At 35.2% G+C, this 27,788-nt stretch overlaps 1 protein-coding gene across 1 annotated transcript; it reads right to left on the minus strand.

Moving 5' to 3' along the window:
* Positions 1-10,675: 10,675 nt before the first annotated feature.
* Positions 10,676-27,450, minus strand: LOC146136287 (cleavage stimulation factor subunit 3-like). The gene is made up of 19 exons (XM_083394949.1): positions 27,262-27,450; positions 25,736-25,807; positions 25,580-25,675; positions 22,929-23,024; positions 16,422-16,552; positions 16,172-16,273; positions 15,937-16,063; positions 15,166-15,324; positions 15,013-15,094; positions 14,828-14,937; positions 14,579-14,770; positions 13,722-13,865; positions 13,539-13,641; positions 13,349-13,418; positions 13,150-13,284; positions 12,807-12,867; positions 11,910-12,099; positions 11,122-11,277; positions 10,676-11,051 (listed from the first exon to the last, which is right to left on the minus strand). Exons 2-19 carry the CDS (start codon positions 25,757-25,759, stop codon positions 10,855-10,857), a joined length of 2,175 nt encoding a protein of 724 aa, XP_083251075.1. The 5' UTR covers positions 25,760-25,807; positions 27,262-27,450; the 3' UTR covers positions 10,676-10,854.
* Positions 27,451-27,788: the final 338 nt, after the last annotated feature.

Raw genomic sequence — 27,788 nt, forward strand, 5'->3', positions numbered from 1 at the left:
CTGTATGCCATTTTTGCATGCGCCGTTTAGTGATAATATCACATCCAATGAGCTAAAAAGCCAACCTAGTTCCCTTGCTTTGAACTGCTTCCGTCATCCAAGATTTCATGTGAACGAACGATATGAGTAATCGCCAGGTCAAACATCCGCACCTTTTGAGAAGTAGGCTGCTGTAAAATGTTACCATATTAGGACAATATTTTATTTCCGTGTCGCCTTTTTTTCATGCAAATACTCAACTTGTATATGCGAGAGCGTTATATGGATATACACCAGTCATGTCTATAGTCAATAAACAGGACGGTTGTTTCTTGCTGGCTTTCAGGCCGGCTTGCTTAACACCAGCCAACAAAAATGTGTGGACTTGTAATCAGACTCAGATATCCCCATTGAAGAAGTAGGGAAGATTCATCGGGCAAAGACTTTAATGATTCTCATAATCAACCCGCTTGCTTCAAAACCGTACGCGAACAAAGGCCTCGAGTGGCCAGAACACTCATTTAAGTAGGCCTACTTAGGTATAAAAATTCCACTAAAAACCCAAAGGAACTGTTTACGATTAACTTTGATGAAGTTATAAATTAAATTAGTGCAGTTTTAAATATTTGGTCATCTCGGGGGCTAACTCTTCTGGGACGAATTTGCATCCTGAAAAGCTTAGTGATTCCCACACTTATTTACAAAATTAGTGTTCTTCCGGTCAACTTGCCCGAATCATGGATGAGTAAACTTAAAATGAAATTATTTCAGTTTATATGGGGATCTAGATGGAAGAGAACTAAGCGAACGAAAATATGCGCTATTACTATGAACACGGCGGAGCAAATATGTTGGACGTTGGCGCATATATCATGTCGCTAAATATTAAATGGATGTCAAAACTTTTTGACGACGAGTATAATGCACCGTGGAAAAGGCTTGAAAAAGAACTCGAATGCTGGCTACGAGGAGACTTATCTGCCGCATCGAGGCAATGTTCTAATCTAATACTTTAACGCACTACTAGAAATGGCAATATCAGACTGTAGGAAGTATATGACCATAACACAATTGCAAACCCCTAAGGTCCGTCCCCTATGGGTAAACAAAACCGTCCGACTTAAGACAGAAACGTTTTATTTAAAGCCACTTATCAATGCGGGAGTTATAGACCACAATGATCTACTCAACGACTCGGGACACTATATGACCTATGACCAACTGGCAGTTAAGTACAAATTCCACCCAACAATATTGATTTTAAAACCTTTATTAAAATGATCGCTGCTCTCCCACTCGAGTGGGACCACTCCACGGCAGGCTCGCCACCCGGTACTAAACTAGTCACCACCTTAAAGCAGATATTTCAGGTACCGGTACATAACTCTTCAAAAACTTTATACAGTGAGATAAAAACATACACTATGCTGATCGTCCGTAAGAACAACGCAAGTGGGAACGGAATTTAAATCTCGTATCCAACACAACTCCTTGGGACAAGTTATATAAAAACACTTGTAAAGCCACAATTGAAACTAAACTGCGATCCTTTCAAATTAACCTTAATCTTCGTGCGATTGTCACCAATAAGCCTGTTTATATGCACCTTTCGCGGGCAGATTAGATTAAGGTTCAATCCGGATTGAAAAGTAATCCGTTCCAGCGTCGTAATTACATGGCGCGAAATTCAAGCCAGCTTGAGTGTACAAGCTGCACTGATATGCATTATTACGTAATATTCCAGTAAACCTCTGACGCACAACCTATTTTTTGGCTTAGGCTACTCCTTGCGGTAGCAATCTATTGCTGCTTGTTCGTTTTTATAAACCTAAATTTGAAAAAAAAACAAGAATTACTTGAGTTTGGTTTGCCGAATTATGTTTTTGACTGACAGTGCTTTAGTTTACCTGGCACACAGAATATAAGTGCAGGAAAGTTAAGCTTATGTGTGCTGGTCAACGCTATATACAAGGCAGAGTGGACAAAAGAAGGTGATTAGATGTACCAAACATGACTAATGAAAACTGTATTTGGCGCTGGCATAAAATCCTACCACTGCGTTGAGACAATTATTAAAGCAATGTACAATATTTGGGTGAGGGTGGGCCAAGTATTACTATTTAAACCTACCCAAACCCGCATCCTTTGTGGATTCTAGACCAGCCCCTCTGTCACAAATTAGTATCTAACGAGTGTATGTAATATTCTTTCCTTATGCGCTAAACCTGTTGTTTTGTTCACTACTAGCCGTTTGTGTTACGTCATAATGCCCCAAAAGTGGCGTGATGTTTACTGCGTTAAAGCAGGTCATTCTACATTAAACGATTTCGGCCGGATTGAAAACCACTTTTTTAAGAAACTCGATTAAGAAACGAGAGAACTTAATTCATTCCAGCACCAAAACGAGAGAGAATGAATTAACGAAACAGATTCGAATCCGGCTTAAACGTGCATATAAACGGGCTTAATGATGCGCTATTCTGTTTTGATATAAGTAAAACCAATCGGTGTGTTTTTTGCAATTTAAATGTTGAAACAATTTCTCATGTGTTTTTCTATTGCAACATGTTGCAAAGTTTTGTGAAGAAGTCACTGCTTGGATTTCATCAAAACTTTTTATATCCCTATAAACCAGTGTTTCTCAACCTTTTTTACCCCAGGGCGCACTTGTAAACCTTTCAAAACCTAGCGGCGCACCTGACGATCGAGTCGACTGCAAACTTTGTTTGGATATTTTGTTTTTTGCTGGCAGGTTTTATTACGTCAGGTTCCTAATTTTATTATCTATAAAGAAGCCTGCGGAATCGGGTTCCGACTCCGGCCAAATGAGCGATTTCGTCAAATTCTTAGTCCGGCTGCCACCCTACAGCCTTTATTTCACCCATTTACGTAACTAATTTAAGGTGGATTTTCAGCAATCCCCTCATAGGTGTGTCATATATCTCATCCACCAACAATACATTGCTCGAAAATATCCACGATATGCTATTCCGCCTTTTCAATTTGCAGTTGGCGGCATTAACAGTTTTAAAATTGGTACTTCGCACGTCGGACGGGACTCAGGCAGTCCGACTTCAGCAAAACAAATTGACTACGGTACGTCGAGTCCCAAATTTGACTGTGACTCCACAGCCCTGCTATTAAATTCGATGTGCTCAATAAGACAAGCCTAAAGAAAAAAGAAAAAAATTATAGGCCTTTCGTGTTGTAAATTATGAAAACACACGGTATGTTAGTTAGAGTTTGATGGAAACACAAAATAAGCCCCCTAAGCAACAAAATCTAACTCGGAATAAATCCAAAATTTAACGGAATAAGACCTAAATGGACAAAATAACGCCCAAAACTCTATAAAAACATGGGATGGGACGGTTAAGGGACATCTTCTTGGCATCGGCCGTTTTGGTGTCGACGTTTGGGTGCCTTAGTTTAAAAGGCGCCGTTAGGGCGCCGCTGTCTTGGCACTGGATTGTTTGCCTCTGTTTGGGATTAGGCGCGAGTTATGGGTAGAATTAGAATTTAGTTCATGGTTCAAATTATTAGGGGAGTTAGTGTTGAAGTTATGGGTGGGGTTTGGGGTTAAGTAAAAGGTTGTAAAGGCCTTATTCTTGCAATTTAGGCCTTATTCAGACGAATTTAGGTCTTATTTTGATTTAAACGTTATTACGAGTATTAGGTATTATAGTTCTATTTTAGTCTTATTCAGAACTGATTTTTATGCCGAAGTTGATGTTGTTTTAATCGCGGTCTTATGGCGGAAGCCCTATGTTGCAATAGTTCCTCTTTCTTTGTTAGCGAAGAACCAACGTCAACCATTGAGACTTCAATAAGGGTTACGAATCCAGTCCTATTGCTCAGTGTTTATTCACAGAAAATAGTGACTAGAGTTTATTTACAGACATAGTTCTTTATAAAAAAGATAAATCTGAATGGTCATTTTTGATTGAAAAATCATCTCCAAATAGCCTAATTTAACTTTCCCTCTCCTATTTTTTAGGGATTTGGGCCGATAGGGGTTTGTGTTTGTTAGCTATTGGTGCTCTTTCGATCTTATTCCGAACTGTGTTATATTCCGACGTTAATTGATGCTATTCCTAATTTTGGTCTTATTGCTGGAATCCACTATCAGTCGCAAATTCTAAAAATAATACAAAATTTTTGTAGCATTTTTTCTCTCATTTTCTCGCGGCGCACCTGGCAACCTTCCACGGCGCACCGGTTGAGAAACGCTGCTATAAACCATTCCAGTAACTGTTCTGTTTGGTACTGTAAATGATAATGATTTACTAAACTGTTTATTGATTTGTGCTCGCTTTGTGATGTATCGATGTAAATACGTCAAAACTTTGCCTTATTTAATAACGTTCAAGAACATGGTTAAAACAGTGAAAAAATCAGAATACCATATTGGCTAGGCAATAAGAATCTTGCTGCTTTTCGAGTTAAATGGGCCAGTCTATGAACGTATCTGTCGTTTCTTATTAAGTGCTATCCATCTAAAAGAAAAAAATGAAAAAAAAAAAATCGAAAAAAAAATCCAAAAAATGCTATCTAAAAAAAGAAAAAAATGGGTTGCCAGTGTAGCGACAGGGGTCAATTTAGAGGTTAATTGAATATTTTAAACTTTTATAGAATCTGTGCATTTATCAAATATGTTATGATTATGTTATGATTTATGATTCTGTCATTCTTCCTCGCCTTTTACTAAAAGCATCCTCTGTTTCTGCTGCCGCTTGAGACCCGGGAGTCAGGCTCTTTCACATATGATAAATGTATATTATGACTTATTATTTCCGCTTTTCGTCGCCTGTGAAATGCCTCTCGGCACGTTTCACAATGAGTAATCGCCAGGTAAAAACATCAGCACCTTTTTGAGAAGTAAGAAGTAAAATGTCGCAATTTTTCATGCAAATTTTCACCTTGTTATAAGCAGCGCGTTATATCAATATATATCCAGTCTTGTCTAGTTAATACAGTAAGCGGTTGTGTTGCTTGCCGGCAATTCTGGCTGGCCAGCTCAATACCAGCCAACAAAAACTGTGTGGATTTGTAATCAGACTACAGCAAATACCTTGAAGTAATAGTGTGGTTGATTGGTCGAGGCAAATTAGTTTAATGAGACTTGCAATTAAACCCGCCTACTTCACCAGTTAGGATGTTTTAAAGCCAAATTTAAAAATTTAGGCTTTTTTTGAACCTCTTTGGATTTTCTTTTGAAAAAACCACAAACAGAGAAAAATTGCCAAAAAAAATTTACAAAAAGAGAAAAAAATTCTAAGAAAATTTTACAAAAAAATTGAGAAAAATTGCCTCAAAAAGAGAAATTCAATGTACAAGTATGACTATTATTGCATTTTATTATTAATTTACAGAAAAACATAGACTTGTTAGAGTTTTTAGTAGATATGGCTTTTTTCTGAGGTAAGTTTGGATTTTATTTTTATTTTTGCCATCTGGCAACCCTGATACATCTTTAAGAGGCCAAAATTCCTCAAGTATGAGGACGGTTAATCAATCCAAAAGAGACGAAATTCTGAATCTTATAAAAAGTATCTAAATCATCATTCGCTGAAGAAAGTAGTTGGGATTGCAGATCTGCGAGGCCAAAACGTCGACATATAACTTGCACCAATTGACGAAATGTTTTGGAACTTTACACGAAGCTCTGCGCAGCAGAATCAGTGAAGTTTGTTAAAATATATGAAAATAACAAGATTAACATCGTAGTTGGCTGGGTCCATATCTTTCCCCAGTAAACTTATAGCAGAGGAAATATCTGCAAAACATGGAAAGGTTGTAAAGGTGACACACAGGAATTAGGACCAGGTTGGGTTACTAACCGGAATGAGAATCTTGACTATGAATTCAACAGACGTCGAAGAAAAACCTTTACCAAGTTATATCAGGATGGCGGACTGCGAATGATACGTGACCTTTCATGGGCAAGTGTTCATTGTAAGCAAGGCTGCGGAGTCGGTTAAATATACCCCGAGTCCGATTCTGGTCAAAAATATTAACCCGTGTCCGGCCGGTCAAATGTTATTCAGCAATCGACTTATAGGAGTGTCATATATTTATATACTCACAATAGGCCTACATGGTTGGATAATATTCCACCACATGCTATTCCATCTTTGCAATTTTCAATTGGTAGCCATATAAGTAGTTTTAAAATTTAGTACTGCGCATGTCGGACTCTGGTAGATTTACGTGGTCTTACTCAAGTCCCGAGTCCGACTCCAACAAAACAAACCGACTAGTCGGAGCTCCTCGAGTCCCGACTCCGACTCCGCAGCCCTGATTGTAAGTATTGCGACGAAAAAAAAAAAAAAAAGGAAAACAAAGCAAACTGTCCCAAGCGCCGCTTTCTAAACGATAAGAACTCGCCGGACCTTAATTCTGAATCCCACGCCAACATTAAATCAAGCGCACCGAAGTTTACCAACAACTGGTCAAGAAAAAGGCTGCAACGAAGCCTGGACGAGATTCCAAATAGTAAATCTATGCGGCTATGTGCGACCAGAATCTTGCTGACATGCCCTGGCTGCCAAGCTGAAGCTTTGATTCGGCTCAGTCGAAAACTTTCGTTTGTTGGAGTTTTTCCAACAAATATGCCGTAGCAATGAAGTGCTGCACTGACTAGTTATTGCTGGTTGAAAAGGGTAAATAAACCAATGTCCTTCCTGCCAAGGGACGTTGAGACGTATGCCGTGCTGCGAGGAGCTCCAGCCAGAATTCAAGACAAATGAAGATGTGCTTGAGTGCATAAGTGCCAGAGGTAGCCTACTCTCTTCTCTGTAATTGTTTTACTGTTAGCCCGCTACCTCAGGTAACGATGTGTAAAAGCGTGTAGTAATACCCATTGCAAGTATAAGATAGTCAACTGCAGTTTCGGGAAAAAAAGCATTCCTGTCTTATGGGTCCCATTAAAGCTTTTAGATGTGATTGTGGCATGGAGTACGAGTGGGACATTGATATGGTGTTGAACGTGTTAAAATACTATTTTTATGTCCTCAAATATTGTTTCACTCAACGTTCGAGGTTTCAACGTTGCGATGAAAAGAAAATCATTTTTTAATTTTTTACGTCGTAAAAGTGTTACGTTGCCTTTTTGCAGGAAACCCACAGTAGTGCCAAGCATGAAAAGTTGTGGGGTATGGAATGGGAAGGGGAAGCGTTTTGGGCGCACGGGTAGACCAAGAAGGTTGATACTTAATGGTTAAAATTACAATAAATGCAACCCCAATAGTAATTGATGTATTCTTGATGAGAGCTATGAAGTAAAAGAAATGAAACGCAATCAACCACGGTTTAAGCAGCACAGAAAACAATTAACATAGCAGCACAATAGCACTGTAATCAATTAGCAATCAGCACAAAAATGCGAATTACGTAATTGAACCGCAGGGCGCGAAGTGACTACAGCACATGCCTCAAAATGCGTAATACTAAACAGTACAATTGTTATTGTTTACGCGCCCAATAAGGACTATCCAGAATTTTTCGCCGATTTATTCACCGTACTGCCCTGATAATCATCATGGGAGGTGACTTTAATCTTGTTCTCGATAATGTCCTAGAGACCTAAAACGGAAGTGAAAAACATCGTAACCGAAAAGTAAAAGAAAGTCTTTTGCAATACATGACATATTACAAACTTACTGACATTTTTCGCCACAAATTTCCAACCGTTAAAAAGTTCTCAAGAATTCAAAAACTACCAGCGGCATCAATGCGTTTAAATTTTTTTAATTGGCGGAACTCTCGTCGAAAACGGTACAAATGTAAACATAGTTCCCGATAGAATGTCCGACCACTGGTTAGTCATTACAACACCGGGTATGTTAACTTAATTCATTACAACGCCCGTATTTTAAACACACCTTTCTCACTATAACTTAGTGTGCCACTTTTTGACATAGGCTGCATGGTATCCGAAATTTAGTGTGAAGCTCTTATTTTACACGACGCAGCCCAAACATTCTGTGGATTGCCAAACATTTCTGTGGGTTTATGTTATATACTCCATTAAAAAATCAATTTTGATTTGTATTAGCGTGTTTTTGTTATGAAGATTTTACTTTGTAGTATGTGTACCGGGCTTTGCCAAATGTAGCGCTCAATGGTCAAAGTAGTTAATACCTTTAAAGCTTACAGTAGGCCGATGTTATAACCACGGAAAAGTTAGTCAGAGTTCTCAAAATATTGCGTATATTTCAGCGGTTTCAACAATAATCAGTTTTCACTTTTAAACGAGTTACGGACCTGCCTTTTTTAGTTCAATGCCACTACGACCCAACACTATGCATCGCATGGAATCCTGGCACTTATGTAAAAAATATTTAGCAGAAAAGTAACTTCATCTTTACTTGAGATTTATAGTAGCCAAAACATAGTTTTACTGTACTATCGTTATATTAACATCCCCAAAACACATTTTCGCCCCTCCCTGGGTTGTGCAAAATCGAATCTGCCGGATTTTCGGACACAAACGTTTTTTCGACGAAAGTCACACTGTAAATTCCTTTCCAGCAACTATTAAACCGTTTTTTATTTAGTATTACTTTGATGTATAGACTAAATCTGCTGACAGAAAACAAACCTACAGTAAAGTAGAAAATGCGTTTTGCGACACACTAAGCTCTAATTAAGGCAGCCGAGAGCCAACTAACAACGTAATTTTTATGCAAGCAAAACCACAAAGGTTGTAAAAGAGATCCAAAAACAACTTTATTCAACAAAAGCAGAATACTATAGTTACGCAAAAAGCATCGTCAGTTCTGCTAATATACTACAAACACAACGAAACACCAAAATTATATGTAAATAAAATAAAATAAAACTATTCAAAAGTTTAAAAAGCCAATAACAGAATTAGAATACAGTTCAGTAGAGCTGTAAACCAATACTGACGTTAAAATGGCAAAATAAAGAGCTACTATAATAAAAAAAAACGTAAGGTACAAGGATTATTTAATAGTGGGTGTTATAATATGCTGAATATTGATGGTAGCTCCTATTTTATTTAACCAAATATTCAGCATATTATAACACCCACTATTAAATAATCCTTGTACCTTACGTTTTTTTTTATTATAGTAGCTCTTTATTTTGCCATTTTAACGTCAGTATTTTGGAGCATAATGGTTGGAGGTTGTAGTCAGACGTAATAAGAATATCAAAGCCCATACAGAAGTAGGTATCATTTTGAACGTTTCGAATAACTCTTTATTCATTTTCAACACCGATGTTGAAGAGTCCATAGTAGAGTAGTAACAGTCCAGCATAATAACTTCTGTCCGTTACATTATTTTAGTTGGGTGAGTTGAGCCATTGTCCAGTTGCGTTCAGTTCAGGTATGTCAAGCCTCGTTTGGCTTCATGCCAACGGATTTTGTACACATCGCCTGGTCATAGAATCTTTTAGCAGAGGCGTGTTAACGGAATGGAAATAACATCTTAGTGTTACTTAAGGCGGTCAATGTTTTATGGTTACAGAACTGCGTTTGGGTCACGTAATAAAGTTGGTTGTAAAACTTATTTTCGATTAATAAGAACAAATAATAAGACGACACAGCATCTACGACCTACGTCGTATGGAGTCGACAGTTTTACGTAAAAATAACGTTCATGTGAACTTTTTACACAACGTTGACGTTTATTTAGTTTTAAATTAATTCGTTTTGTTAGGCGACAAAAAGACGTGAAGCATGTAGCACACAAAAAATATGTACATGTTTATCAATATATTGGCATTTTTCACAATTGTGTGTTAACAAGATGCAAGGGCAATTGACCAAAGCTGTATGATGGCACAGACACCATATGTAAAAAGTTCGTGCCAAGTGCAAAGAAGAACAACAACAACGCAGTAGGGCTGCGGATTCCAAGTCGAACTTAAGACTCGGTTTGTTTTTCTGGAGTCGGACTCGGGTAAGACCGCGTAAAACTACCAGAGTCCGACATGCGCATGCGCAGTACCAAATTAAAACTGATATGGCCGCTAACTGAAAATTGTAAAGGTGGATCCGCATATGGTGAAATATTTCCCAACCATGTATTGTGAGATAATTAATTATATAACACCCCTATAAGTGGATTGCTGAATATCCACGTTATTTTAGTTACGTAAATTGGCGAAATTCAGGCTGTAGAGTCAGGGCCGGACTTATTTTTTGGCCAGAGTCGGACTCGGGTTATTTTTAACCGACTCCGCAGCCCTTCAACGCAGTGTGTCTACTTAGGTAAACTTTAAGTTGTAGAGGTACCCTACAATCCAATAATAAAGTCTCGTAAAGCAAATCACGAACTAGTTAACTTGACGGAAAGGGAATTATGGAATGAGTGTTCGCATAACCTTAGCTAAAATAAAGGTATATACATACACAACTTTTATTCACCTAATTTACATAGGCAAAATTTTTATTTGGGAGGTCATGGTCTCTTGCTCCCTCATTAATATAAAAACCGGCAAAACTTTCCCTTTATTAAAAATGTAAACAACGCGGGAGTGATTCGTAAATTAAGAAAATAACAAGTTAGGGCCGAGTTTTCAAGCTCTAAACGTTATTGACATCTACAATCCATTCCTTTCAAACCTATTTGGAATATATAAATCTTCTTACAATTACACATTTAAGGTAATCTCCAAAGTAAAACGACACTTTTTTATTACATCAATTAATGTGTTGTTTGTTTATTGTGCTGCACAAATGCATCTATAAAACTATAAACACTTTGACTTTCATTTTTTAGAAAAGAGAAGCAAATTGTACATTGTAGAAGGTGCTAAATTTATCAAAGTTTGGGACTGCCAAGTTCCAAGCAGGTTGGTTCAGCTTTTGCAAATCGTTTCATGTTGAGTAACGTCGATTCTTCATCGCACTCTCTTTTGCTGACGAGCCCGGTAAATATCGTTAACAGGAGGTATGGCCGTCTTTGACGTCAACCCACCTTCATCGTCCGATTCGCCCCTCGATAACACCCTCTTCACACCTGCAGCTTGCGCCTTGCCGCTTACGCTAAAAGTGTGACCCTGGCCTGTAGTGTTGATTTGCTTTAGCCAATCTTGTTCTATCAACAAATGTAATAAAAATAAACACTACTCGAAAAAATAAATAGAGTAGAACGAAACATTTCTTACCAGTAGGTAATTTACAATCAGCGAATTGATCCATAAGATCATCCAGTTTCACAAATGGGCCTCTAAAGCAATGTGGCGGAGGCATCAACTTAAGGAGTGTCACTGCTGGTCCAGGTAAGGGAAATTCCCCACCCGGTACCACATGTGATCCTGGATCTAAGGAATAATAATATTAAACTATTCAAACAAGGTAAAACTTAGTCCATGTCAAAGAGGTACGGACCGCGGACGTTTGTTTTAACGTTAAACAGAGAGGTAACACAAAGCAAAAAGGCAGTACCGGAGGAAAAAGTTATTCTGATACCAGCGGTCAGCGCTCTAACCTGACCGTATTTGGGCAAAATAAAGCAAGCTACGGGCGAATAAAAAAATGCCCAAATTAGTTGACCAATAAATATTTCAACCAAGGCCAACCCAATGCCCCTCACAGGCATCTGAAGCCTTGGCCGCTGGGTGAACATGGCAGTTTTGATCCTGACACCAAGGTTACGTTCAACCGTAGTTGTAGTCTCGCATGGCGAAATCATAGCTCCATCATGCTATTAGTAAGTCATTGTTTGTAGACGCGTGCTCTCTGGGAACGATTGGTGGATTTTTTATAACTCGAAGAGGTAAAGAGACTTGTCAATACACAACATACACTGGGTCTCGATTCTAATTAAATGGATGCTATTTAAGACGTCACACAAAAAGGAATAAGTGGGCATTATAATAGTTTATGGAGCCGAACACTATTGACGTTGGAATATTTCAAGGTCGCTGACTGAGTCAAAAACGTACAAACTTACATGGTCGCAGTTTCGGTTTATACGGCAGCATCTGGGCGAAGTCCGGAAGGTAAAACCCAGCTCGTTTTTTGATCTCGGTTATTTCCGCAGCTCCTGAGGAAGCACTGGAATCGACTGCGCCCGAAGCAGCTGAGACAGTTGTGAGCATCGAACTCGCAGTGGCTAATCGATTTTGACCCCAAACATCTTGCTGTTTGGAAGTAATAAAATCGTTTTGAAAAGACGCAGTTGTTTGAACCGTGACAAACCGAATATCAGTGTCGAAACAGTATAGTCATGTAATTTGCACAAATTCCAAGTCCTAGGAAAGAAATTAGGAATTCCCTTTAGTAACACAGCGACAAAATCTATCCACGCGATTAAATTGAAAAAATGCAATAAATATGGCATATAAACTAAAACTGCGACAGCCAAAAAACAAAGATTTAACTAAAGCAAGAAAGCCACTTTTAACAAAGTATAGTTAACAATATACCAGTCAAGTTACTGACGCCATTATTTCATTTAGACATAAACAAAATACCCGGCATATGCCATCTAAAAGAAATAGGGTATTCCAATAAAATGAAATAGAGTTCCATTTTTATCACTTAAAATATTTGGCAAAAAACTTAAGAATAAAACATGCAACTTGGTTTACTGGAATATTTCGGCAAAAAAGGTATTTACTGTTAGAATTTCCGTTATATTTTTCTACCTCTACCACATCACAATAAAAAAAATAATTATTTTTGCAATTAAACAAGTAAAGTTGTGTACACCCAAGTGAAAATATTTATAAAATATTGTAATATGTTAAAGACAGAAAAAAGGCTTATTTTAAGGCTGATCACACTGTTGTTTGTGCGAATTTTCGTACAGTCGATTATCATTATCAATATATTCACGAATAAGTACCTTATATCCTAATCCCCGAAGCTGGTCCGTTGAACAAGGAAAAAGATCAAGAAAACGGTACCTGTATTTTTTCAGCAAAAGTAGGTTGGGTAGATAACACAGGCAGGGTTGAAAGGACCTCGACTATTTTATGTATGGATGTGTCACTCATGGTACAAAAAAAAAAGTGCAAAACTGATGGCAACCACTGTGGTACTGTGGTGCACATCATAACACTGTGACCTTTAACATTTGTTGTGGTTAATAATGCATTATAATTATTGTTGATTTAATTCACGAAGATAACTTAGCAAAATGAAAATAACCTAAAAAAAGAAATATGTGCTAACTATTTGCTTTTTACCTGTCCACCAACAAACAAGTTGTCTTGCCTTCAAAGTCAGTTTTGAAAGCTTCAAGCCTTCGGTTTTCTACTTTAAGTAAGGAAGAGAGGTCACCAACATTGTTTTCAAATTCCAAGTATTTGTTCCATATTGTTCTACAGGTACAATATTAAATATTGTTAATGTGGATTACATCAACATTCATTAACATACACTTACCCAGATTTATCAGGTGGCAAACTTCCTGATGTAAGGACCCGTTCAAAAAGCACCCTAGTGTTGTTATCCTCTAAATATAAGAGGTAACACAGCATATTAACATTGACCTATTCTCTAATTATGTGAAGAAAACACTCATTACTTCAAGACACATACATGTATACATCTTAATTTGATGTTCAATACTTACCATTTAAATGGGACATGTAATCAATATAGGCTAGGAGATAATCGGGTTCATGACCAAACCGTTTCAAACCAAGCTCAAAAATTTTAAATGCAATTTGTTTGTCCTTAAATAAAAATAGGCTTTGAAAAAGTTGGTACTACATACAAAACTAAATCAGTAAATACATATATTTTCAACACACACCTTTGTACAGTAGTACTCCATTAGTGCAGCAGCAACAAAAATATGGTATTTAACAGTATTATCCTCTCGAGCTTTTTTAAAAACAGACCTTGCTGCCTTTATGCCTTCAGCTCTCCTCGTGAACTTCATGTATTGGATGTATGTCTAAAATGCAATGTGATTTTTGCAAAAAAATGTCGTGAAATCAACATTTTCCATAACACAATGCTTTCTACATTGCTTCTGCATCGTCTCACTCTCATTTAACTCAGAAGCTTATCAAAATACATTTTATAGCTTTCTTATGTAATAGCCACCAAATATATATAGTAGAATAGAGTTTGGTCAGTAGAATTAATATCAACATAAATTAAAAATTACTAAACCCTTGACCTAAAATTACTTAGGAACACCATATACGGATCTGTTCATAAGTTTAATGGTGAAAATAACGGCCCAAATAGACGTTAAAAGCGACATGCTTTATTTTCAAACGTTTCGGCAAATTCACTGATGATGGCATTAGAATTTGCTGAAACGTTTGAAAATAAAGCATGTCGTTGTTAACGTCTATTTGGGCCGTTATTTTCACCATTAAAATTACTTAATTTATTAAAAACGTTTAATGCTAACTAACCCAGGCTAGTAACCATTTTTAAGTCGCCTAGCCTAAATACATTTAACGCAAAGCCAAACTCAAAAACAAAACCCATAAAAACCTTATTCTTAGTAGAAGCAGTATTTAATTACAAATTTGACATTATAATACAGGCTCCGTTACGAACCTAATTTACTGATTTTTGCTTGACATTCCCATTTTTTATTTGTTCAAATTCTACTTAGACTAAATAGATCACAAGCAAAAATTTATAACTTACCAAGGTTTGGTCGATACCTTTTATGTCTAACAATCGCTGGTATATTGTATGAACTTTATCATATTTCATTCTACTTTCTTCAAAATCTGCATAGGCAAAGTGAATGAGGACATTTTCTTTCATTACAAACGAAATTGCTCTTTCATATAATGAAGAAGATTCATCTGACAGTATTTTGCCAGCATTGGTGTCCTGAAATTAATTAAGACACAATAACTTTAACAAACAAATTAAATTAATTTTACTTACCCCCTTTTCTTGCATTAACTTGCTTGTACTGGACAAATACTGGGAAGCCTCATACCAAACATCAGCATGGTGTCCCAAGCAGAGTAGACATTGTTCATATGCAAACATCACTGTAAAATAATATAATGTTTTGTTTCTATTAATTATTTCATCTACAGTTTGACATTATGAAACATTTGGTGAACCTCGCTTTGAAATGTAAGTTGCGTCGTCCGTTCTAGTTGGATTAGTCTTTTCCCAATCAATATATTTTTTCCATAGTGCAACCTGTTAAATTTGCATAACTTGAGCATCATGCACATTTTTTTGTGAAAAAAAAAGTTTATACAAATTCATACCTGTCTTATTTCTTCTGTGCTTCCATTGGGGGGCAGAGCAGGATTATGCCTTTGCAAACTCCTGGTCATGGCTTCAAGTTCTTTTGTAACACGTCGGGCATTGACATACTCTCGTGATTTGTCATCTATCATTTTTTTCGCTATAACTGGGTTTATTCCCTAAAATATTTGAGGGCTCACAACATTTTGTTGAGTAGAAAAAATCAGCATGACACAACAAATTTTATGTTTACTTCGCAACAACAGAGTTAAACTCATAGTTATATTGACATACAAATATACTCGAGCCTTTGACTAATTGACCAAAATTAGAACATCAGCAATGTTGTAATAAAACACAGTTCAAAACAAGACCAAAATAGGACTACTACCTAATAGTCGTAACAACACTGTAAATCAGAATAAGTCCTAAATCTGTCAGAATAAGAATAAATGATCAGAATCAGGCCTAGATAACCTTTTACCCAGCCCCAAACCCCACCCCTAAGTACATTACTAACTCCCCTAGATATTAGTGTGTATTTGGCGGAGTCGGTTAAAAATACCCTGAGTCCGACTCCGGCCAAAAAAATAAACCCAAGAGGCCATATTAGTTTAAAAATGGGGTACTGCACATGCGCATGTCAGACTCAGGTAGTTTTACCTGGTCTTACTCGAGTCCCGAGTCCGACTCCAGCAAAACAAACCAACTCCTCGAGTCCCGAGTCTGACTGAGCAGCCCTGCCACAAACCATTTAAAAGTTTATTTTTAATTAATATTACTGAATTTACTTGTTCATATTGGGAATATTCTCTCCATAGTTGCTCAATATTTAACATTGGGTTAACACAACCACGCTGATATATTCTTCGAACTGCGGTAATCCTTTGGTTTTCAGCGTAAGAACCAACAGCCTCTCTGTTTAAAAATGATAATTAAAGGTAAATCTTTACAAACAAAGATAAAAATAGTACTATTGATTGTGTGAATTTAGTATATAACATGCTTAAATTTATATTTACTTACACAGATTTTAAAAAAGACACATAGTCTGACCAAATTTGAAAAGACATAATGTCCATCCCAATTTTCTCCAATGCAAAGTCGTATGCCTGTGCCATTTTTTCCCTAAAATCCAATGAAGACAACTTTTGATTAATTATTAAAACTAACAATGTATATGTGTTGAATAAGAATTTAAAAAAGGTATATTTATTAGGGATATATAAACAAACAAAATAATCATTGTCTTTGCACAAATACACTTGGAACACACCTGAAAGAAGACAAGCCACTCTTAGTTTCTCTGACATATGTCAAATAGCATTTCCATAAATCAATATTCAATACCCTCATAAGACATCGCTGAAACAGTTTTTCCACTTTTTCATAATTTCGTGATTTCATCTAAAACATATTTTCGCATTTTTTTGTTTAATTGGTTTGTTGTTATTTTTAACCTACCAGAAAATTCACTCAAAATAGTATAGGTTTTCAATTTAGTAAACTGTTTAAAACTAAAAAAAAATAGTATCAAACCTAAAAGAGGAAATCTTAACTAAGTGTTAACTTATAGAACAGGGCTTCCGATAAGATTTAACTACTCTAGTACTTCTCTGATAAAAGTGATTTACATAACAATCAAATCAACCTGTAGATATCACTTACAGCCAAACCTGAATAACATTAACTGCTTGTCTTTTAATAGGATCAGTGGTAGAAGAGACATAGTTTGAATATGTAGACAACAACGGCTGAATAACAAATCAGTACTGCCATAGTGGTAATGTGGTATGCAAAGAATCTAAATATGTAGCCATATGGTTCCATTGAAACATATAATATAAGTATGCTGCGGTAAGATATTTTTTCTACTTAAAACTTGACAGTCATGTTTTTTTTTTAAACACCTAGTGTCAATAAATTGAGTAATTCCTCATTGGAGAGGGATTACTTTATAGGGACAGCAAGGTCTTATTGCTTCATGTCCAATATTAACTAGAAATTCCATGAGACTATTTTTGTAAAAACTCCTTATTAAATCCTTATTAGGAAACTGATTTATTTGTTTGTTGCTCATCTTTATTAGGCCTTTGTTGATCATCTTCATTTCGTTTTAAGAAACATTTACATAACTCTAAGATAGAGTTGAAACATTTGATTAACTCTTATCTGTCATGACTCATGATAGGTACGAACTTTTTGGTAAGATTGTTAGATTTTTCTTAGACTTTTTAAGGAGAAAGATAATTATTAATCCAACAACCCTTACTGATTTATTGACCAAATAGCACTGTGTACCAATTATATTGCTTAATATGTTGTTTTTAATTGCTATTTATATATTTCTAGATTAATCGTACAGCTGCTCTTATTCAATAGAAACTTAAATTTTATACCAAAGTTAAATGTCTCTTTATCACTCTCATTTTATTGGGTGATTCAAGAAGAAATCTGACACAATCTGCTATAACACAAACATATAGTGTGCTTTTATCCACAAAGGACAACAGTTCTTTTTTAGATTTCTTGCAACCTTCTAATCCAGATCAACCTTATCCAAAATCAGCAAAAATTTTTGTGTTTTTAATTAAAGTTAGTTTCTCCTTACTAAAAATCATTGCCATTTGTACAATTTAGACTAGTTTCATTAACTGACCACTACACTAATGCAGTGCTCCTTGACCCGGTATACTATATTTATACAAGTTTACGCCGGATTAAAGTTGGAGTATACAACTGACAAAAGGTATAAGGAAATATTGATTAGGGAAGCCTGTTTAAACTCGTAAATGCAAAACTTTTTTTGACTCTTTAATTAACAAACTTTTTTTTGCACAGGTGTATATAATTCATGTCTTTTAAATTCAAACATAACATCCAGGCCTAATGCGAATTACAATATTTTCAGAATTAGAAAGTTATAGCTTATTTAAAAGTTTATTTATTACTTAATGTAAAATAATGCGATCATAGGCTTGTAGACTCAAAACTCCAAATTATGCTAAATGAATTACTTTATGCCATTGTGCAAGTGCTTTTACTAGATTTTCACGCTTGAAGATGATTTTTGTGCATGAGTTTCGCCAAAAACATCACCAAGTTCTTATAAGTTTCATATTTATTGGGCTCATTAGGACTCATTTTTTTCTTTTATGAACCCATATAAGTAAAAGCGGGGTTGTGACAGCATTCTTCGACCAGGCGATGGTTGACCTCTGATCTTTAAGGAAGAAATCCGACTAGTTTACGAATCTTTAAGTCTCGATGGAGATCCACCATCACTACTTAGACAAAAGCGAGCGGACATAAGTAAGATAACCCGACAAAATGGGAAACTGCACATACCCAGTTTGGCTGACGTGCTGTGTTGCATGTTTCATGACTTTGGAATTGCATAAGCTGATTACCATGTTGCGCCATTTTTAGAACCGATTGACATTAACAGTAAAAAAATAGTGGCTAACAGTATTTCCGGTGGCGATTGCACTATGGTGTATATTGGTGAACAACACGTTGGACGTTTGACACACAACGGAAATGACATGACAAATTCTTATAGCGTTTATCTGTGCATTTATTTTGTCTTTTTTTCAACTTTGCATGGTGTTGTGTGTGGTGGAATGTTTTCATCCACCGATAAATGCATTCTGTAGACAAAGTCTAAACAACGGAAAAATAAATTGAAATTCCCAAATGAGCGTCTCTTTAGTGCACTGCTTTTCCAAATGACATATTTGTTTGCCAAATAACAAAACTGAATGGTCTATAGCAGTGGTTTCCAACCTTTTTGTTCCTGCGCCCCCTTGTAAGTTTTCGGTAACTTGTGTGACCCCCCAATTAAAGTGTATAATGCATAAAACAGAGTCAATAAAAATCGCAATTTAAAATTTGTAAAAAATACATTATCAAAATTTGGCCAAAATGTCCGGATTTAAGTATGCACAACAAGCCAAAGTTACAGTTTGTCATAAACAGGACTGGTTCACTGCAGCAAAAGCCACATAAAAACAAATGTTAGACTAACGGTTTCTTTTGCAACTTCTATAGTGCTAAACTTTTAGTTTATATTGCTTATTTCTTGTGAAATATTCTACACGGCGACATCTTCTGTCAAATTACAAATCAGTAATATATACTAAAAAATGCTTCCTATCAACTAGATATTTTTAGCAAGGTTATAACTGATTGAGGTAAGCCTTTCTGAAGGCATCTTGTGTACTTTATAATATGTGTGGTGTACATTTTTTGTGTTTAATCATATTCAAATTCAAGTTAAAACTTCAGTTACACCACGGCACATATGTGCTGCAGCTAATCGGTTGCACAGCACTGCTTGAACAGTCTGCTTCAACTTGAATTGTACTTTCTTTTTTTTTTAAATATAAATATTGAAAAGCCGTAGCAGGATTTTGCTCTTTTTAATTTCAGGTTCATCCTTGATGAATGTGTTTTATCATGTTAAATCAGAATCTGTTTGTTGGGTTCTATTAGATTATAATACAAAGTGTGTTGTAAACTTAGAGGGTGACAACTACTATTTTTAGACTTTATATTTGATTTTTTCCAGGGACCATCTGCAGGACTGAAGCCCAGAAATAGTGGTTTCAACCAAGTTATGGTGACAAGACTAACCACTTTGAGGTATACAATATAAATATATACACTACACATATCGACAGGGGTGAAAATGTAAAAAAAATAAGACTTTCTTAATAATTAACGCTACTTGTGAAGCAGTTCCTGCGAATGTTTGGTTGACAGTCAACAATTGGAAGCATGTAAATGATCAAAATTATATACATCTAGTATTTTGGGCTGTGCTTTCTTTGTTAATTCAAACAGACCTGTTGTTAGCTCAAAACAAGAAAGTGTAACAGTTTTTAGAATGGACCAATAATTGACGAAAAACAAACTTAGTGTCAATTTGTTGTAACGTAAAAGTTTTAATTATCAAGAAGCAATTACAACAGGCATGCAAATAAAGTTTACAAACTTTAAAGGTATCAGGTATCACAAGCTTGCTGAAGACAGACATCTTGCAGGTCACCGTTTTATTAAAAATCAGCACAAAGTCGCATAACGAAAGATATGACTTAACAATTGCTGTAGCTGCAGTCAACAAAAATTTAACTGTGTGAGGTAATAAAAAATCTGTTAGAAAACATATGAAGTAATGGTTAAATCTCTTGGGGTGTAATAATAATATAAACTCTTATGGGCTACTTGACTGAAGTATGTGCAAACAACTAAAAAGTGTGCAGTGCTCTCCTGGCTTAGGCTGTATTTTAAATTAAAAATGAACAGAGCTGCAATCTAAGTTCCAAATTCGACAACAATAAAAGAACAATGACAAATCTTAACAGATGCTTGGAAAGTACATTAAAAAAAGTAAAAAGATATACCATTTCAGAAAAAGCTAATTCTCATTTGCAGAATATTTCAATAAAACACCAACTATGTATTTGATCTATACCATGGTAATGAATGTGAAACAGCTTCATACTGGATCACACATTAAATCATTTGAGCTATGACTGCAAACTTAAGCAAATACTGTTTTACTAAGGTTCTTGAGACCAATAGTTAAACTTGTTTATAGCAAAAAGCTTGTATATATACATTATAATTTTAATATTGTAGTAATGAAGTTATAGTATGTTATATAGTTATGTATAATCCTCTTTTTAGTGCAATAGTTAACAGTCAGTCAAACCTAAAATTTGGATTTACTAGTTGAAACAAAAATAAAATTAACTCGCATAGTTTGTTGTGTTTTGTTCTGTCAACTCAATCGTTAAAGTCTTGCATTAAAAGCAATAGTGGAATGCCTCTGCACAATATTTAAAATAAACAAAGGCTAAATAATTAAACACAATTTAATTTTTAATGATACAGTTTATTAAAGTTCATTTAAAATTTCCAAAAAACAGAAAAATCAAGTCCTGTTTTAAATCACAGGGAGCTCTTCAAGTTTTAGGACACCAATGTATGTATCAACCGATATATCAGACAATCCTCAGCCGTTTTTTAAAGGTCTCTGAAAATGGTATTGGGTTGCACCCTGAATCAGATACTAACATCACAGTAAAGTAGCCTCAATGGAAACTTTTTATGTTTTATGTGCAAAGATGTTATCTTGGCAGTTAACCTGTTAATGTAGATCTGGTTAACTTTGTTAAATCTAATCTACTAAAAACAAGGATATTGTCCCTAAAGTGGAGACATTATTGTTCTTATGAATGCAAGTTTAAATGGTTTAGGCCAGTGGTTCTCAACCGCCGGTCCGTGTCAACTTTTCTGCCGGTCCGCCAAATATATTACAATTTTATTATCATTGCAAAATGCAAGATGTTAAGGCTTGTCCATCAAATTTAAAACTTCGCCAGTTCCGCAATTTGCAGCATTGTGACGTAACATAGAGTTAATGGTCTACTTTGGACTTTATCGTACGTCACAATGCTGTGTTGTGCCCATCTCTTTAAAAATAGGCTAAAACTCGAAACTTTAAGACCAGTTTTATGTGAAAAACTACAGTTGAACTATGTATAACACGTATGATATCGCAAAGACAGTAAATTGCTCTTAAAATTGAAATTTCCATTCTTTGCTTTTAAGTTGCATACTTTTGTCCTAATTACATTTTGGGTTGAATTTGATTTTTAAAGTTCCACCGATCCGCAAAATTTGTTTTGAAATTTTACCGGCCATAAGCTAAAAAGGTTGAGAACCACTGGTTTAGGCTACTAGAAATTAATAAAAAAACTTACAAATATGCATTTGCCAAGAATGGATGATATAAGACTGGCAGTTATAGCTCTAATAAAGTATTAGCTAACCTGCCACAATCTGATTGCAGTTTAATCAACCCTAACTAAACTAATTTACAGGTTAAAAATAAAATGTGTGTAACTTTTAGGCCTGAAAATCGTTTTTTTAAGTGATTTATTATGTTAAGGTAAACAAAGATATGTGTGCAGTCTTCATTTGTTTGTATTCCTGGTACTTAAGACATCATTTTTATTCTTTTATATTACAGAGGTAATTGGTATATAAATTGTGTAAGCTAATAAATTATTTCTGAAAAAAAGTAGTCATTTCATACAAAGTTACTGTAGAAAATTAAAAAAATGGACATCTTGCAAAGCATTAGACTTTAATTTTTATATGAAATAAAATTGTAATTAGGAGACTTCAAATAGCAAACACATTTGTGTGACTTGTTACTCTCTAAAATGCTGTTTAGGTATACTAAAAGATTTAGTCGCTTAAGAGTTCTGTTAACTTTTTTTTTCTGTTATATTTGCTTGATGTAAGTGCTCTAAACCTCATGTGTATATAAATATTTATATATTAACAACCAATATTCAAGAAGGAGATGAAATACAACCTTTTTTTACTTTCAATGCTGAATCTGTTTTTATTTCTATCAGAAAATCTCTAAATAAGAAACAAGTAAGCCATCTAGGTAGGTATTTTTAATGCAAACCTTGTTTGCATGACAAATATTTTAGATACTGCACAATGCTACACAGTAGTAAAAAAATCACAGTTGGTATTTAACATAGCATAGTAAAGAATCTTCATTATTAAATTATTAAATCTAAGATATAAAAAATCACAATAAAATAACGCCAAAATAACAATGTTCTCATGTTTTCAGTTGTGAAGTTTTCTATTGAGTTTGTTGGCCAATCATGATGCTGGGTTAGCTGAGATCATACAACCATGTTTTTAAAGTGTTAGATACAAATATCAAATAAAGATGCCAAAAAATCCAAACCTCATGTTCAATGTATATTTTCCAGTATCTTCCAGTTGTAGAAAATTGTGTCACTAGGCGTTCATATGTTTTTCTTGCTTTAGTAATAGGTTGCAACTGTTTAAACAAAGTATAAAAAAGTTATATGCTACAGTAATAAAAATAATTATGAAAGGCGATCAAGGTCAAAACAAACTTCATTGGATGACAGTAATTGATTAAGCTGTTAATATCCAACTAAGAAAAAGTTAGTGTGTGCTTATAACAAAACAGTAGAAAATTGACTTACTGTAAAATCGTATGAGTAGCTAAACAATAGCAATAACAATTGGTTTATTTCAATTTTTTAAAGCTAATGAAAATATAAAAAAGTGATCCTTAAATATCTATTGTTTAAATGAGATTCAAGATTCATTTTTTTGTGCAACTTTGCAAACATTCGAAAAAAAGCGCAAAGAATAACAAGACCATTAAAGGACCTTATAGCCATCAGCAGGGGCATAGCGTGGGGGGGTATTTAGGAGTCTCGACACCCCCCTTTGAAATCTCAGTAAATAATTATCACAAAACTAAAACCGTGATTGCTGCAATGTTACCTCGGCAACATTGAACCTGGCGTTGAAAACACGTCGGTGCTTATCGCCACCACCGCCTAATCACCGCTCATTATCGTTGTTTCATTTAGCTGTTCGCCTGTTACCTACATAAGTAATCTCCAACACGCCTCTTCGCCTGATAACGAAAACATATTTTATTGTTGAAACAAACATTCTCAACAACGTAAAAATCAGGCATGTACGCTACACAGCAAACGTCTTTATCGCAAGTCGCTCTATTGAATGTTTTTATCGGCAATCTCAAAAAGGAGCGCTTGACCGTCGCCTTTTTAAAATGATTAAAACGTAGATGAACTATAGCTTCCCGCTAAACAATAATACAAGTTCAAAAAAGGGCGATTTTGAAGCCACGCTTCATACCGTCGGTGAAATTTAACTACAAATATCACCAAATTTGTTGATAAGGATCGTTAATTTGCTGACAACGAAGTGCAACAGTTTGTGATTGATACGCCACAGAGGCTATTCTAACACCGCAATTCCATAGCGTTTCACACGCAATTGAAATCATTGACAACAAGACAATCGAACTTGAATACGAGGTGTTGCAATTTTTCTAACGTCAAATAGAGACTTTAAAAAAACAGCCGTAAGCTCCTAATGTTCCCCGAGTTATTAGCGTCTAGAATATACAAAACATGAAATTTTCCGGGCTCCCAGTACACGCTAGGGGTGTTCATAACACACACCCCAGATCCCTACGTGATTTGGGTTACTCATCATGTGACACAGTGACGTATCCAGTGGGGCTGGGATTTGTGACCCCCCCCCCCCTTTTTGTAGTGACATTATATTGTTTTGGTCAGGGTTTACCAAACTGTCCGAAGTGGCAATGATTTTAATGCAATTGGGTTACGCGTCTCAAGCTAATGTGTAACCAAAATATAACACTTTTTTTTTTTCTTTTTTTAGTCGACCCTAATACGCAGCATATTTTTTCTCTTTCGTTATTTGTCGAGGTTGGCTGATTATACTATAAAGTGTGAATTTGACAATTAACAATGCTAAGACAAATCGTCTTTCTTTTTTCTCGCTAAAATGTCGAAGTTAGGCGCAGCTAGTGTTCCTCTCTGTTTGCTGTCTGCTCTAATATTCGATATTGGTTAACAACGGATTTTTCTTAAACTGAAGCAGATTCTTAAAAGGTGGTATAATGATGACTGTCGTGCGCATTTCAAAGTTGTCTTTTTCAAGTTATGATAGTTAATGCAAAATTATTCTCTATAAGCATATTCTCAGACCACGTGATTAATGTGCAGTTGACACAACTTATTTTTCCTCAACCGCGGCTTGTATTTAACTTGGCACACAGCTCGGCGCAGATGTTGCGCTAATTGTGGCATAATAATACCGGGAAAAACGATCTTTGTTTACTATTGCAGGTGGCGAAAGGCGTGCCTGCAATTTAACGCTAGTCCCGTACATGGAACTTAGTAAACTGCACTGCTGATAGTTTATCATTCTTCCAAAATCAGTCACACATATTTTGCGGTCCTGGTTTAGTTTTTCGCCTGGCGGGAATGCCGACGACGCACGTGTTCGCATTTGCTGGACGTTAATTGTTTCTGATTAGAATGTTTTATGACGTCATTACAATCACTATTTTATGACGTCACACCCGTCACTGTTTTATGACACCATTATTCATGAACGTCAGACGGAAAATAGGGGAATACCCTAAGTTGAAAATTCGGGACACCCCCCTTGAAACGGTCACGCTACGCGCCTGGTCATCAAGTAGGGCTGCCCAGGAAAAAAAAAAAAAAACTTAGTAGCAATGTTGAAAGTAGCACTAATTACAAATAAACAGTGCAGAAATAAACAGATTTTAACAGTAATCGGCAAAATATTGGTTTGGATGAAATACATGAATTATTACGCCATGGGGAAAACAAATTTAGCATATCACTACCTATTCCAATTCAACTGGTAGGAAATTATAAATATTGCTAAAATTGCCAGTTGACGATAATGTCTTAGTTCAACATCTCCTTATTGCCATGTCTCCCTTAACGAGCCTTCAATTTAAACAATAAATTTAATCAATTTCTTAACCTGAGCATCTCTTATAAGTGTATTCCAAGAATCAATGTCAAATGGGTTATCTTCTAAACGCTTTTCAACTTTTCGGATCCTCTCTGGAACAAATTCCTTCAATAGAAAGACGGTGTTTTTGTATGAATAAAAAATAATTTGAAGCAAGCATCATACCTCCTTTGACTGGTCGGAGCTCATATTATAAATGTCTTGAGTGTTGGTTTACCTTCAGGTGAATCAGAATATCTTTAAAAAAATAACAAAACAATCAGAATTGTCAACAAAAAATGCAGCTTTCCACAACAACTTGAAGGATAATAATAGTTTTTTTTTGAAAATAATAAACTTCTTGGGGCTAGGGATGTCCAATACTTAACATTCAATTTTAATACAGATACTTAATAATTTTGACAAAAAGTATTGTGACCTGAATATTAGACCAAATTTTGCATTAGGCAGTTTCCTCCAGTTGTTCAACAGTATGGTTGAATGCTAGCAACATGGCTACTATGTCAAGCTGAAGAATTAGCCAGAAAAACCAAAGAAGTTGGTTTAAAAAAATACATATATATTTGTTTTTAATTTTATAATGATTAATTTAAACTTTTTTTCACACATAGCCAATCTCATATTTTTTTAAAGCATGAATGTGAAAAATCTATACTAGAATTGGTGCGAATTAATTTTGTTGCGTGTTTGCAAATTTATTTTATCTGATGTAACAGTTTTTTTATACTGGAAGCACTTCAGTACTCCTATTTAAATTATTAAAAAAACAATTGCTCTAGTTGTAATTCCAGTTAAATAGACAAAGTATAGCATTTGACAGGGGCTCAAGTCCATGTTCCTCTGAACTATATTTTTGTCTATTTTAACAACCTACATGCAAAATCTTATATGTCACAAACATAAAATTTTTGGGCTGTGAAAAAAATAAAGAACTTACGCCAAAAATGCTTGGCATCAAAAGGTTGTTAAGATTTTGCCAGTCTGTTGTTAAACTACTATTTTAATAAGTTTACTATTCAAGGTCGCTGCATTGGATTGCGAATCATGGCTAAAATTCCAATATTAGTTGGTATTAAAACAGCATTGATAGCACCCTAGGTTTATACAATCGCTACTACTGCATCAGGTATGAGATATGATCCAATATTACTAGACATTTCTAATTCATGAACTCATTAATCCCTTATTCTTATTATGAACTCTCTGTTAAATACTAGGGGTATAAAAAGTATTTTTATCAAGCAGCAAACCAATTTGGCATGTTCCAATCTTGCCAGCCTTCTGGTGACAAGCATTTTTGGCCTGAAGTCTTCGGGTTTTTGGTTTTGTCCCTAAACTTAAATGATGTGTTCGTCAAAGAAATGTATCAACCTTGCCATGTTTAGGCGATAAACAAGATTATTAAGAAGTAAATGAATTAGGAAAAAGTTGCGCAAAGGCGCAAAATTTTTTGTGAAACAAAGAAATACATATGGAGTATGCTGAAGTACTTTCCCTGCTAAACAATGTGATTCGTACTTTTTTTCAGAATGCCACAAAAAATTATTTAATTGGAAAATCGATCATTCAAAAAAAAAAAATTATTAAATTTAGATTTTTTTTTTTGACAATTCCTTCGGTTTTCTGCCGGATTCTTCGGCCGACATAGTCGCCAAGTCGCCAGCTTTCTGCCATACTGTTTGATTGTATACCTATTCCAATGCAAGAAATGATAAATATTGCTGATTGCTGGTGGGCAAGATTGTTGTAGTGTAGTTTAATGTCTTCTTATTGCCAATTTCCAATCTTAAAAGCCATGTTTAATTGGCGTTTAATTTAAACAGTAAAATAAACAAAGCTTTCAGATTAATATATCTCTAGTTTTTCAATATTATGAATAAAACCCTGTAACACAATAAGAAAATGGAAACATCACAATGTAAGACAATTATCAAACAGGGATTTTAAGACATTGACTTCCAAAACAACACAGGGTACTTAGCTGGAATCACTGTTTATTTGAAGTAAGTTAACTTTAAAAAAGATCATTTAAAAATGCTAAAAACTTTCATTAGATAAATGCTAAACACGGTTTGATTGTTAAGTTTTTTCTTTCTATTTGGTTATCTCTGTCGTATAAGGTATACAGTGCCAGTTAATATATTACTGAAGACAAGATTTTTCTGACTTTCATGAAAATCCTAGATTGGACTAGCGATTTATGATTATCCCAGAAGAA

Source organism: Ascidiella aspersa, chromosome 8, assembly GCF_963924565.1.
Source record: "Ascidiella aspersa chromosome 8, kaAscAspe10.2, whole genome shotgun sequence".
In the NCBI taxonomy this organism is placed as follows: Eukaryota; Metazoa; Chordata; class Ascidiacea; order Phlebobranchia; family Ascidiidae; genus Ascidiella; species Ascidiella aspersa.